The sequence below is a fragment of the Mytilus edulis genome, chromosome 9 (assembly GCF_963676685.1).
Source record: "Mytilus edulis chromosome 9, xbMytEdul2.2, whole genome shotgun sequence".
Taxonomy (NCBI): domain Eukaryota; kingdom Metazoa; phylum Mollusca; class Bivalvia; order Mytilida; family Mytilidae; genus Mytilus; species Mytilus edulis.
This window is the reverse complement of record NC_092352.1, coordinates 8,388,550-8,402,264: the sequence shown is the minus strand read 5'-3', so window position 1 is coordinate 8,402,264 and position 13,715 is coordinate 8,388,550. Positions and strand designations below refer to the sequence as shown.

Genomic DNA, 13,715 nt, shown 5'->3' with positions numbered 1-13,715 from the left:
GTGATTGTTTTATTGTCTTGTTATATTGATACCAATATGATATCAGTTATAGTTTCTGTAAGCTACTTTACAAAAAGACGAAGCGATAAAGATTACTATAAACAGAGACCAAATAAAAAATATACAATATAATGAAATATATTGACGTCCCAATGAGTGAAGACTTATATCAATCAGAAGTCGTTTTTGTGATCAGACGTCGATTAGAGCGTTAAAATATTCCAGGCTTTATGCTTATATTCCTAGAGCCTTAATTTGGTTCTTGATTTTATCTTTAAACTCTTTTATTGGAGCGTCACAGATGAGTATTTTGTTGGCGAAACACGCGTCTAATGTTCATTATTACTAGTATGTAAGTGTTGTATTTCGTAGAACCTAAACATCGCTAAAAATAGATTATAAAATAAGGCCGTGTTCACACCAAATTCCATGTACAGTAAACTTGTTTACAATTAGTTTAATGAACTGGACATTGGTTTCACATTAAATTTGTTCACATCTATACACCTTGTTTAATTACCTGTACATAAGATTTGTTCACATTTGTAAACTCTATGTCATTTAAATGTTCATTTCGTAGAATCGAATGAAACATTTTCGGACAACTTTTCTAGCAGTAAGGGAACGACCATTTGACTCTAAATAGGGGGAATGGAAATATTCCGAACCCCAATTGGATAAAGAAAACAATTCTGGTTCTACAGATAATAAAAAATATTCTGAATCAAGAGTTTCCCCATACATTAAAGTGTTAAATATTGAAGAAAAAAAAAATTGATTACCAGAATCGAAAAAAAAAAAAAAAAACCGGAATAAAACGTTTGCGCGGCAAAATTCTGACTCAAATAAATAAACAAAATACTCCCCCCCTTTTTTTTTTTAAGTTAAGTGGTTGCTTCTTTATGAAAGCCATTTTGATGATTTGCAGTAGTTTAAAGATACTAAAGATGTCTCGATTAAGCATTAGAAAACGTAGGCTGCAACAGCGTGCTTACAGACGAAGAAGAAGGATTGATATATTAGGGATCACTATATTTCTGTCTTTTCTGTTTGTTCAAATGGTATTTCTTCTCCAAGAAGTATTTGGCAAATGGAGTGGGTAATGTTTTTTTTTCTTTTTAAGTGTAATTTCACGGATCCGAGATACTAGACAAACAATACATTTACCTCACACTTTTTAAGTAATTTTATGAGTGAATCGTTGTTTGAGTAAAGACCAGTGGCAAATATTTCTGTGTAAGTTAAGTCAATTCGGAAAGACTTTAATTTTCAAATGAATTATGTGTTCAGCAATGATGCTGCTTTGGGTCTTGATAAGGGCTTAATAAAGCTACGTTAAGTTTTATTTCTAAACAAAACAAATAAATATATCAAGTTGAGACAAATATTTCTGTAAAGAACTTCATAAATAATTGCTATAAATATCAATTTTATTAAAAAATCGTTTCTTCCTTAAATATGCACGGTGAAACTAATGTTTTAAATGCCTAGTTTTGTGTACACTTAATCTACACAAGGCCTACATCGAGTATCGACTGCATGTAGACAAAACATGATTTACACTACATGTAAACATTGAGTTTTATCAATGGGAACGTAATTTTGTTTAGTTTACGTGTGAGTTGCACTTACACAACACCGAGTTTAGGTCAATGTGAACACGGCCTAAGTCTTTATTGTTCAATTATTTGTTCTGTGTTCTGTTTGTATTTCGACGTTTTTTGTTTTACACTTTGGCATCGTCAGTTTGTTTTCGACTTATTATTTTGGATATCCCTATCATATAAAAGACGGACAGTCGAACTCATACATCAAAAATTAGCTGCCAACCCCATGGTTAAAAACAGACAAACAGACAAATAATAGTAATCAAGACACAAAATAGAAGACTAAGCAACACGAACCTTAGTCGGAATATTCCGCTTCTCATTTATAAATTTTCTTGAACAAGTTCTCTTTTTTTTAAATAATTTGAAAATTCGTCAGGCCATTAAAAGAGTTATTTCATTCTAGTGTGCAATTTGTTTAAAGTTTAGACAATCGTAGTTTACAGATGTGTATATCTCTTAAATAGATTAGAATCGGGAAAAGGTAACACTGAGAAAGACGCATGAACTCTAAAGTAACGAGACTGATCTGTTGACCTGTTGGATATATAACAATTGCAACGTGACAAAACCTTGATTCGCAAGCCTGGTAATGTATTCATGTCAATAAACTCATCAAAGAAACCACGATTGAAATTTTTTAATTGCGCCAGACACGCGTTTCGTCTACAAATGACTCATCAGTAAAGTTCGAAACAAAAATATTTAAAAAGGCAAAATAAAGTATGAAGTTTGAGAGTATCAAGAGATACTTGCCAAGTTGGAGCAACTGGTCTCGCTCTTTAATGCAATTCCCTTGAGGGCTCTGTATAAACGGAAACTAGGATAAGCGGGTCCGTAACTATAGTTGTACATTATTCATTTCCGCACAATCGTTAAAATGAATGTAGAAAAAAAGAGCAAGTAATAGGGTTGAGAATATTTATATCAATTTATGGATACATATTATCATCTTCATTTTAGAGTATGCAGTTGGAATAATGCCTCAAATAGAAACACAAAATCCCGAAACAGAAGAACACTGCTATGCATCTCTATACAAAGTTTTGCAAGAATATGATACTAGTGCTGTTTTAATAAACGATTTTAGTAAAAAGCTTGACATCAAACTTTGTGGTATTGAATTCAGTTACGCAAGAGGCGACCACTTTGTTATCACAAAGTTCTTGTCAAAAAGCCGTGTGCAAATTCAGAAGTTGGCTTTTTGTGTGAAAGATAAAACTGTTTCCAGTTTCATGACTGAGTATTTTAGCTCTGTTGGACTTAATGTCGCACTTGGACTGGGCGTTGAAGACAAGGTAGAAATTCTAGCAGTAGAATTAGAAAATACAAGAACTCCCCAAAAAAGGTTGGTTGATTTGTTTGCTTGAAATGTAAAATTACTTATGTTAACAAAAATCAAAAACTATTTCCTCTACTTACTGACAATGCCTGGATGATTTTCAAAAATGACTTAAAATGGGATAAAATTTTAACAATTTCCTGTAAAATTTAATCATTTTGTGGTAATAATCTAGTTATTTTAAAGAATAGTGTCTTTAATCGGAAAATAATTTTAAACAAATAGTGGGATATATACTATGTTCCCGTTAGCAATAAACAATAGCTTTCGAAACAAAACCGTTGGACAAAAACCACACAATGATGCTTTCCAGGATAGAAAAGCTTTAATTTTTTAATTTTTAATAAATTCTAAATTTTGTTAACTCATTGAATTTACAGAAAATCGCTGTATCATTGATTTTTAGCATCAACACAAAAGTACTGCCTACTACTAGACTGTTGATACCATTGGGCACGTCTCAAACACCATTAATAGCATCGACAAGCTAGTGTGAAATAACAAATATACCGAACTCTAAGAAAAATTCAAAACGGAAAGTCCCTTATCAAATGAAAAAGCAAAAGCACAAACACAAACACATCAAACAAAAGGAAAACAACTGTCATATTCCTGATTTGGTACATGCATGTCCTTCTATAGAAATTGATGGATTGGACCTGGTTTGAAAGATAGCTGATACCCCTTTCACACTAGGATTGAAATCCCGCTACTACCCAAGATATTATGAACAATTTTGACAGTCGTAAGATTATCATGATTATGGTGGCCATGGTAAGGGGCTAGTAACCAACGAACAATTTTGAAAATGCTCAAAACATACGAAGTGCATTCGTGGTCAAAATAAGATGTAGTATAAGCGTAAGAGGGTCGTATAAAAAGTAAACTCACACAAATACTGTAATCAGAGGAAAATCAAATCGAAAAGTTTCTTATGACATGGCAAAATCAAATAAAAAAGACAATCAAAAATGAATGGACATTGACGGATTTGTAATCACATAAGCAACACGACGGGTGCCGCATGTGGAGCAGGATCGGCTTACCCTTCCGGAGCACCTGAGATCACCCCTAGTTTTTGGTGGGGTTCGTGTTGTTTATTCTTTAGTTTTCTATGTTGTGTCATGTGTACTATTGTTTTTCTGTTTGTCTTTTTCATTTTTAGCCATGGCGTTGTCAGTTTGTTTTAGATTTATGAGTTTGACTGTCCCTTTGGTATCTTTCGTCCCTCTTTGCGTACTCAATATTATTTAAAAGCGAGACAGATCACTATGATAACAGTTTATATAAAACAAAATTGCTATTAATCATGCCAATACCGTAGATACCATCGGGGACTGATAGGTCAAAAGGCAGAGGTATCAAACCAGTGCTGAAAAAAATGAAAACAACACGTTATAAATTGTGTATGCATCAAAAGCGCTTCTCGTTCACGTTCATCAGTAACGTTTAAAGCCGATAACTAATCGTTTTGATATTAAATTATAATCCTGGTACCTTTGATAACTTATTGATACCTTTGGCTGTATATCTTCTCAGGGAAACTTGTGTGTATAATACTTCAGTCACTCAGATATTTATAGGAACGAAGATCGAAGTGACATTGTAGTTGAGTCCTGTTTCGATCGTAGTAGACTCAAAGTGTACACAGATCTTGTACATCGTAGTAAGGTGTTATTGTCCCCCGCTCAATGCATTGCTGGGGACATAGAAATACCGACCGTCCGTCCATACGTCTGTGCGTCAGTCTGTCTGGTCTTGTTAGTGCTTTTATGTGTACAATTCTAGCCCGATTTATATAAAACTTATAGGGCGATGTCATTGCTTGTGGACGTTTCTTCCGCGATGGTATTGCCAGCCCAGTAGTTAGCACTTCGGTGTTGACATGAATATCAATAATATGGTCATTTTTATAAATTTCGTGTTAACAAAACTTAGGATTTTTTTATCCTAGGCATAGATTTCCTTAGACATTTTTCGCACAACTTTTTTGGAATTTTGGGTCCTCCAGGGCCGTAGCGTAATGGAGGCAAATGAGGCAAATGCCTCACTTTTGAAACGACGACCAAACTTTAGAAGTGTCATTTTTTTTAATTATGTTTTTTACATTATCAATATGCGAGTTTCGAGTTTCAAATTATCTACTTGCACACTATATACAGTGTGTCCAATTATGCAGCAGCGATTACAGCTTCTACCATAGCGGTGACTGTAAAAAAATAAGTGTTCCGAATCGTGACAAATCAAAATAAAAAAAATTGAAACAAATCTTAATGTCGTTACAAAACTGGTTGAAGACGGGTTCTTTGTCTTTGCTGCAACAATGGAGACATTGAAGATGAACTTCACTTTCTTTTAAAATGTTCCTCCTATAAATATGTGAGATATAACCTTATTAAAAAAATAAATAATGTTCTATTGAACAACAAATTTCCTTCCTTATCATATAACTTGCTTATATCAATTCTAAATAGTAATTCCCAAACAATATTAAAAATTGTTGTCAACTATTTGAATGAATGCTTGTTGGTGAGAAACTCATTATTAAAAGGTACTTGATTTCTGTAATAATTGTATATGCTTCTCATTTTTTTTTTTATATATTTCTCTCATAATTATCCACTGTCACTCCTTCATTGTATATATGTTATTGTAGTTAGTCTTTAATTTGTTGCCATAACCATTTATTGTCAATGTGTTAGTGCTAATAAAGTTATCTTATCTTATCTAATCTTTAAGAGAAAAAAAGAGGGAAAAGGTAATTCATGGGTATAAACACCACCTATAAGTATGCTGGCTTATTACTTTCCTTGGTTTATTTTTGAATCGATAACGCTATAGTAATACCAATGTTTACACTATCAACTCACTGAACAACAAATGTTAATCGATAAAATAATTCATTGACCAAAAATACAATAATTAATATTTATAGTTAATTTAAACAAAATCATGAAGCGCCTTTTCTATGGAAGTCTTTTATGTATAAGGCAATTCATGATTTTTATTTATCTTTTATAAAAGTATGAAATATATTTTTGTTTTTTTTTATTTTTTTTTTCGTTTTTCTTTTTACTATTATGATCAGAATTGTCTGGTTGTATGCTAGCGTGTTCCATTGATTCTAGTGCGGTAGGTCGTGGGTTCGAACCCCAGTAGGTCAAACCAATGACTTAAAAATTGGTAGAATAATGTGTCCAGGTAGATTGAAATGTCTTCCAACGGAATGTTGGTCTACTGTCCTCTCTGTACCTAATCTTATGGTTTAACCGTTAATGACATGTATATCAAATATACATATTAATTGATGCTTATAACATACTCTTGTCTTTTAGAAGCTTATAACTTGCTATTGGACATAAATATATAATATATAACTATATACATAAGAACGTGTGTTGAAGCTTTTCGATAGTACAGGTCACAGGAGAATCGGAAAGTTTTGATTGACCAACAGATATTAACTTTAATAAGTTGAAACTTAATTTGTTACTTACTAGGATTGCTAAAAAAAAAAAACACATTTCTGTTATATATTTTTTTTTTATTATAAATAGTAATGCTGAAATAAGCTTCTCCCGTTTCAGGCACCCAAACCCCCTAAAAAAAAAGGCTCAAAAATTTTTCGCCTCGCTCCGCTCGGCGAATTTGCCTCACTTTAAAAGAACGTGCGCTACGGCCTTGTCCTCAACGCTCTTCATCTTTGTACTTCTTTGGCTTTATAACTATTTTGATCTGAGCGTCACTGATGAGTCTTATGTAGACGAAACGCACGTCTGGCGTATTAAATAATAATCCTGGTACATTTGATAACTATATCATAGATTTATATCAGCATTGTCTTGGACGAGTTCGTAAATTAGTGCCACATAATTAAACTTAGTTTGATGTTTAGAGGGATTTTACTTTTGGAATTCTTTGATATGCTATTTTATCTTTATTCTTAATTTTATATTATGGTGTTTGGATGTATTTATACTCATCCATGCTTGCTATTTCTATTATTTCCTCTGCTATGGTTTAAATGAACAGGAGAACTTGTTCACTCTCTTTTTCCTGCGACATAACCTGAAAACTCGAGTTGAACCACTCTGACTCTCAGCTTCAGTAAACAAATTAATAAGACCCTAATAACTCACGATGCAATCGATCCAAATCAATAAAATTGCAGGGTTCTTGTATGCCAATAATGTTCAGAACTATGGTACACTAATAACACAATAATTGTCGATATATAAATTAATAAAATGAAAATTAATTGATAAATCCTTTGATAACAAATATCAAGTAGTTCAAGATAAGCAAGAAATGCGTGCGCACTAAACTAATCAATAGTCATGATCAATTAATTTAGACAATAGCCGAAACAACATCGGGTTAGACATTACACAAATGATCTGTTCTTCGCATAAATGTGTTATTTATTTTATTCGCAACCCTATTTTATTAACTTATCTAGTTAACGAGGAGACGATATTAAGAATTGAACGATGGACAGTCAGTGCGTGAATGCTTCTTACTACCTGATTGGAAGATATTACGAGACGTGAATAATCAAAGTTTATTGATTCGTTAGGACAATCCAAACCTAGTTAATGTCCTTCAATCCCGTAGAGTATCGGATTTGTCCTCTCTATTATAGCAATTAGATTTTGCCTGGTCATTAATCATGCATATTCATGATATTGTTACACAGGTAACTTTTATCTATAAATAGCCGAATCTTCTGGAGTTTCATAAACAACAACGTTAAACGATATATACTACTTCATAACGTGTGAACTCACGTGTGTAGTAAAATTTGTTGATTGATGCACGTGGCTTTTCTAGTAAATGAATTAATCTACAAATCGAGACCACTTTCCATTTTCATCAGCTAAGAGACGGCTAGCCCTTTTTGAAAGGCTAATACTTGTTCAATGACTACCATCAATAGCCAAATACCTCCATATTTTGAAAACCACCTAATATTTCGTATTCTATTAAATAAATTAAAAACATCAGGAGTTACGTTACATCAAACGTCAATATAGAAAATAATGTTCCCTCCTTTTGAGACTGAAACATCTAGTTTTAGATATGCTCCTTATGGTCATGTCATTACAGGAGACCTCAACATCGTCGAAGACCATGAGGTCAAACTATTTCTTACGAAAGGACCTAAATATCGTCCTACATATATAATAGATTAGAAAAAGTATCGCCAGGTTATTTAAGACGCTCTGCTCTGTCTGATTATTGTAAAAATTGGTGTAAACTTGAAAAATCTGATAAAAATCTCAAGACAATTATTTGAATAAAATTTTGAAGACTGTTGATATTCGAATATCTCATTTTAAAAACAATTCTGATATTAATAAAAGGGTCCATGGTATTCCCATTTTTAGAATAAGAAATAAACTCGAAAACTTGTACCGGCATACACGACAGCCAATGATGTAGGGGTGGTGCGACGCATATACTACACGGAAGTTCTCCAAAACGAAATTATCAATTCTTCTACATTCAGATCCGTACGCACCACAGAGAGTCAAATTGTAAGTAAGCATATCACTGCCACTACCCAACTTAAAGCCTCCTCCGAAATTTGAAAGTCCAAACTTTGAACTGGTTACCTCAAATTGCATCCAAAAAGACTTGATATACATTTAGAACTATCAACATAAAATCAATCATCAGTAAAGAAGGAAAGACATTTCCCCTTGTGCACTCTTGTTTTATCTATAAAGCAGTATGACTGTTCTGGACTGCGTATGTTTGTTGTACTATTTTCCCGCGACACTGATAATGTTGTCTACTCAATTTATATATGTGTAGACTATGTATTACCTTTATCATGATAAGCCAGGGCCGTAGCGTAATGGAGGCAAATGAGGCAAATGCCTCACTTTTGAAACGACGACCAAACTTTAGAAGTGTCATTTTTTTTAATTATGTTTTTTACATTATCAATATGCGAGTTTCGAGTTTCAAATTATCTACTTGCACACTATATACAGTGTGTCCAATTATGCAGCAGCGATTACAGCTTCTACCATAGCGGTGACTGTAAAAAAATAAGTGTTCCGAATCGTGACAAATCAAAATAAAAAAAATTGAAACAAATCTTAATGTCGTTACAAAACTGGTTGAAGACGGGTTCTTTGTCTTTGCTGCAACAATGGAGACATTGAAGATGAACTTCACTTTCTTTTAAAATGTTCCTCCTATAAATATGTGAGATATAACCTTATTAAAAAAATAAATAATGTTCTATTGAACAACAAATTTCCTTCCTTATCATATAACTTGCTTATATCAATTCTAAATAGTAATTCCCAAACAATATTAAAAATTGTTGTCAACTATTTGAATGAATGCTTGTTGGTGAGAAACTCATTATTAAAAGGTACTTGATTTCTGTAATAATTGTATATGCTTCTCATTTTTTTTTTTATATATTTCTCTCATAATTATCCACTGTCACTCCTTCATTGTATATATGTTATTGTAGTTAGTCTTTAATTTGTTGCCATAACCATTTATTGTCAATGTGTTAGTGCTAATAAAGTTATCTTATCTTATCTAATCTTTAAGAGAAAAAAAGAGGGAAAAGGTAATTCATGGGTATAAACACCACCTATAAGTATGCTGGCTTATTACTTTCCTTGGTTTATTTTTGAATCGATAACGCTATAGTAATACCAATGTTTACACTATCAACTCACTGAACAACAAATGTTAATCGATAAAATAATTCATTGACCAAAAATACAATAATTAATATTTATAGTTAATTTAAACAAAATCATGAAGCGCCTTTTCTATGGAAGTCTTTTATGTATAAGGCAATTCATGATTTTTATTTATCTTTTATAAAAGTATGAAATATATTTTTGTTTTTTTTTATTTTTTTTTTCGTTTTTCTTTTTACTATTATGATCAGAATTGTCTGGTTGTATGCTAGCGTGTTCCATTGATTCTAGTGCGGTAGGTCGTGGGTTCGAACCCCAGTAGGTCAAACCAATGACTTAAAAATTGGTAGAATAATGTGTCCAGGTAGATTGAAATGTCTTCCAACGGAATGTTGGTCTACTGTCCTCTCTGTACCTAATCTTATGGTTTAACCGTTAATGACATGTATATCAAATATACATATTAATTGATGCTTATAACATACTCTTGTCTTTTAGAAGCTTATAACTTGCTATTGGACATAAATATATAATATATAACTATATACATAAGAACGTGTGTTGAAGCTTTTCGATAGTACAGGTCACAGGAGAATCGGAAAGTTTTGATTGACCAACAGATATTAACTTTAATAAGTTGAAACTTAATTTGTTACTTACTAGGATTGCTAAAAAAAAAAAACACATTTCTGTTATATATTTTTTTTTTATTATAAATAGTAATGCTGAAATAAGCTTCTCCCGTTTCAGGCACCCAAACCCCCTAAAAAAAAAGGCTCAAAAATTTTTCGCCTCGCTCCGCTCGGCGAATTTGCCTCACTTTAAAAGAACGTGCGCTACGGCCTTGTAAGCTGAATACTATTCTATAAATGCTGTAATCAGTCATCCGTGATTCGGTTAAAAAAATATCCTGCATATATTGGTAACTTGACTTGAATCTGCTGCTCATGTCTCATTTTGATGTTTTTATGAACTTTCAGCATTAAAGAACATACTAGTCTGACCATGGAAGATGAACAAAAATCACAGGTAAGGAATATGTAATATGTAACAGTACTATATATCTGTTCTGGTATGTGTGTTGGACTGGACAATGCGAATGTCACGCTAAAGTGGATGGTCTTCGCTAAAGTTCGATGGGTGTTTGTTGTTTTCAGTGCGATGATATGACACGCTGAAATGCGATAATATAACACGTGAAAGTGCAATGGTATTGTACGATAAAGCGAGATTACGTAACGGAAGTGTGGTTCATGTCAAGGTTTTCCTTTGTTTCTGTGTTTCGATTAGTTTTTTTGTTTGTGTTTTTTGTTTGCAAATCAAGTTGTTTATTGTGTTAACCCATATAGCTTGCTTTATGGCGTGTCAAATGCTCCTAATTGAGAGTCGTACATTTGTAAGTTGCATACATTAACGATATTTGTTCTTGGGTGGATAGTTATCTCTTTGAAAATCATACTACCTTTTATTTTCATTTTGAATAACGATAGTTGTGAAAAATGTTTAATGTGTATATTACATTGGCTAGTAACACTTGAAACTGTCTCAAGCCAGGAACTTGCAATTCATTGGTACATATGGTAAAATGTGGGATACTTTGCCAGTTTGCATAGCGGCCATTTTGCCTTATCATGATGACAGCCATCACAATAGGATTATATATGATCCTGTAATAAAAATGCCAATAGACCAATCCCTATGTCAAATCTACAATTTTTCTGCCTATAGGTGAATTGTGCATGTTTTTAGGGTACTGTCCATATACACATGAACACTGTCTACTTTGAAAACTTTCGACCCTTTTAGTTTGAAAATAAGAAGCGTTACCGTAGTATGATTGCTATAATAAATAACGAAAGATCGTAAAAATAGCAAGATTAAAAACAGATATACAGATACAAAAAGGTATTGTTCATGATTTGTCCGCATATAGGAAAACGCCTTGTAGGTTATGGTGGTACAATCAAATGGAAGTTTTTAACGACCTTGACTGGCTATACAACCCTTGCACGGTCGGTCTTTATGGTGGTATGGGTGTCTTTCGCCATCTTAATTGGATTGTAAAAAAAAAAAAAACAGAGAACCTAAGGTCCAGATTTTCTATCATGTTAGCATAATTTGATGCAGGAAAGCAGATATTTAATGGGAATTTTCATTTAAAAGAACCAATTGATAAGAATATAACTTATATATATTAAGATTTTTACAAGTGTAGACTAATTTTTGTTGTTTTTAAATATTTTCAAATTGGAATTTTAAGGGGAGGTAACTCTAAAACAGTGCATTTTCTGAAGGAATCTACATGGAATTTTCGTATTTTGTATTTTAGCCGGAAAAAACGTACGGTGACCCTATCTTTTCTTTTGATATTCTCAAAGCATTGTCTGATAGCTATCTTTTACTCATTTATTTAACAATTCTATCATTTCATTTAGTTTATAATCACAAAATGGCGTTTTTTCCTGTATAATCCATACAAAATGTGTCATTTTGTCACAACCTGTAGCTTGAGAAAATGCGCGGTGACCTATCATTTTTATAATATTTTTGAACATATATCAATAGATACTACGTTTTGGTAAAGTATGAACAAATTCTATCATTTCTATTTCAAACTCCCATATCTTTTAACTTTACTACCTGCTGAATTAAGTTTTCGGTCAATTTCTTTTAAAAACATGATGATTTCAACCTTCCCATTTCAATTTTAAGCATTTTCTCTCAGAATTACACAACATTTTGGTTAATATCCGCTAAAGGATGTTTTCAAATACACATTAGTTTTAGATCAAAGGGAAATAATTTGAAAAAGGGCCAAAGTCACGTGGAGCAAATCATATGAATAAAGTACCTTTGATTTTGTCATATAAGCCGTTTGTTGCTGAATTAAATATTTCTTTTTTATTTATTGTTTTGACTCGTAATGTTTCTTGTGACATTATTGAAAGTTGATAGACACGAAAGACTTGACGTCGCAAAGTCCATGCATATTCCAACTTTTGTTTACGTCGGCTGATATATAAAAATGGAGTTAAATAAAAAGATAAATTAATAAATAAATAATCTTTATTTGAAGAGGGTAATCCCATTGGTTAGTCCTAAAAAAAATTAAAAGCATTATGTATAAAGTACAATATTATATAGACAATAACTGTTTAGTGTCTTTAAATATCAGCTGTATTTGTACGAGGCTAGGAAACAAGGTGTATGCGAGCTTTTAGCGAGCTACTACACCTGTTTCGAGCCGAGTACAAATACAGCTGATATTTAAAGACACTTAACAGTTATTGTCTTTATCCTGCAATTAATTCTGTATATTGTTTGTGTTTTGAAAGACACAAAAAACTAACATATTTAGCATTTATTTTCGATTTGTAATCCCTTGAGGCCCGCGTAGTAATATCAAAATCACACATTACGCTGAAGACGGGTTCGCAAAAAAGAATCTCGAATGGTCAATAATAATACATCGCTTAAGGTGAATAATTATCTATTTTTACATAACAACTAATTTCAACAGTAAAAACAAATAACAAAACATTGTCAAATTTGAGACAGAAGTGTACGACTTGTCCTACGCTTCAGACTTAATTGACATTCACTAAACATGCATGCTGAAATTAACATGGTTGATTTTGTAACACAATCATACATAAGTTTTGAAATGGAATGCACCTGGAATACACATTCTGAGGTCACACAGGTTCAAACAATACTCAGTCCCGCAGTGGGTGGAGCTTTAAAGCGATATCTGTATAGTATACAGATACAGCATAGCGATATCTGTAGGGCTGTATCTGTATAGTAGGACACCCAATTGCAGGATAAAATGATATATATGTCGTGTACAAATTGAAACTTTGTACAGGTTATAACATGCACAAAAATAGTGTACATGTTATAATTTGTACAATGCTAAAATACAAGTTATAACATGTACAAAACTACCTCATACATGTTATAACATGTACAAATTGTTGCTTAAAAAAGGTTTTAACCTGTACACATTTTGTAAATTATAGTAAAGCAGACTATACATGCAAGATTGAAATTTATCAAATAACAAAGAACAATAATCAATAGCATAAGAAG

The 13,715-nt window shown here is 32.4% G+C and overlaps 1 protein-coding gene across 1 annotated transcript in view; it reads left to right on the top strand.

The window, feature by feature from the left end:
* LOC139487568 (uncharacterized) overlaps positions 1-13,715 on the top strand; it is a 71,971-nt gene that overhangs the window by 6,184 nt on the left and 52,072 nt on the right. Inside the window, exons 2-3 of the mRNA XM_071272456.1 lie at positions 2,571-2,955; positions 10,604-10,652. Of these exons, the coding sequence (XP_071128557.1) occupies positions 2,571-2,955; positions 10,604-10,652 (434 nt within the window). The remainder of the gene's footprint in view (positions 1-2,570; positions 2,956-10,603; positions 10,653-13,715) is intronic.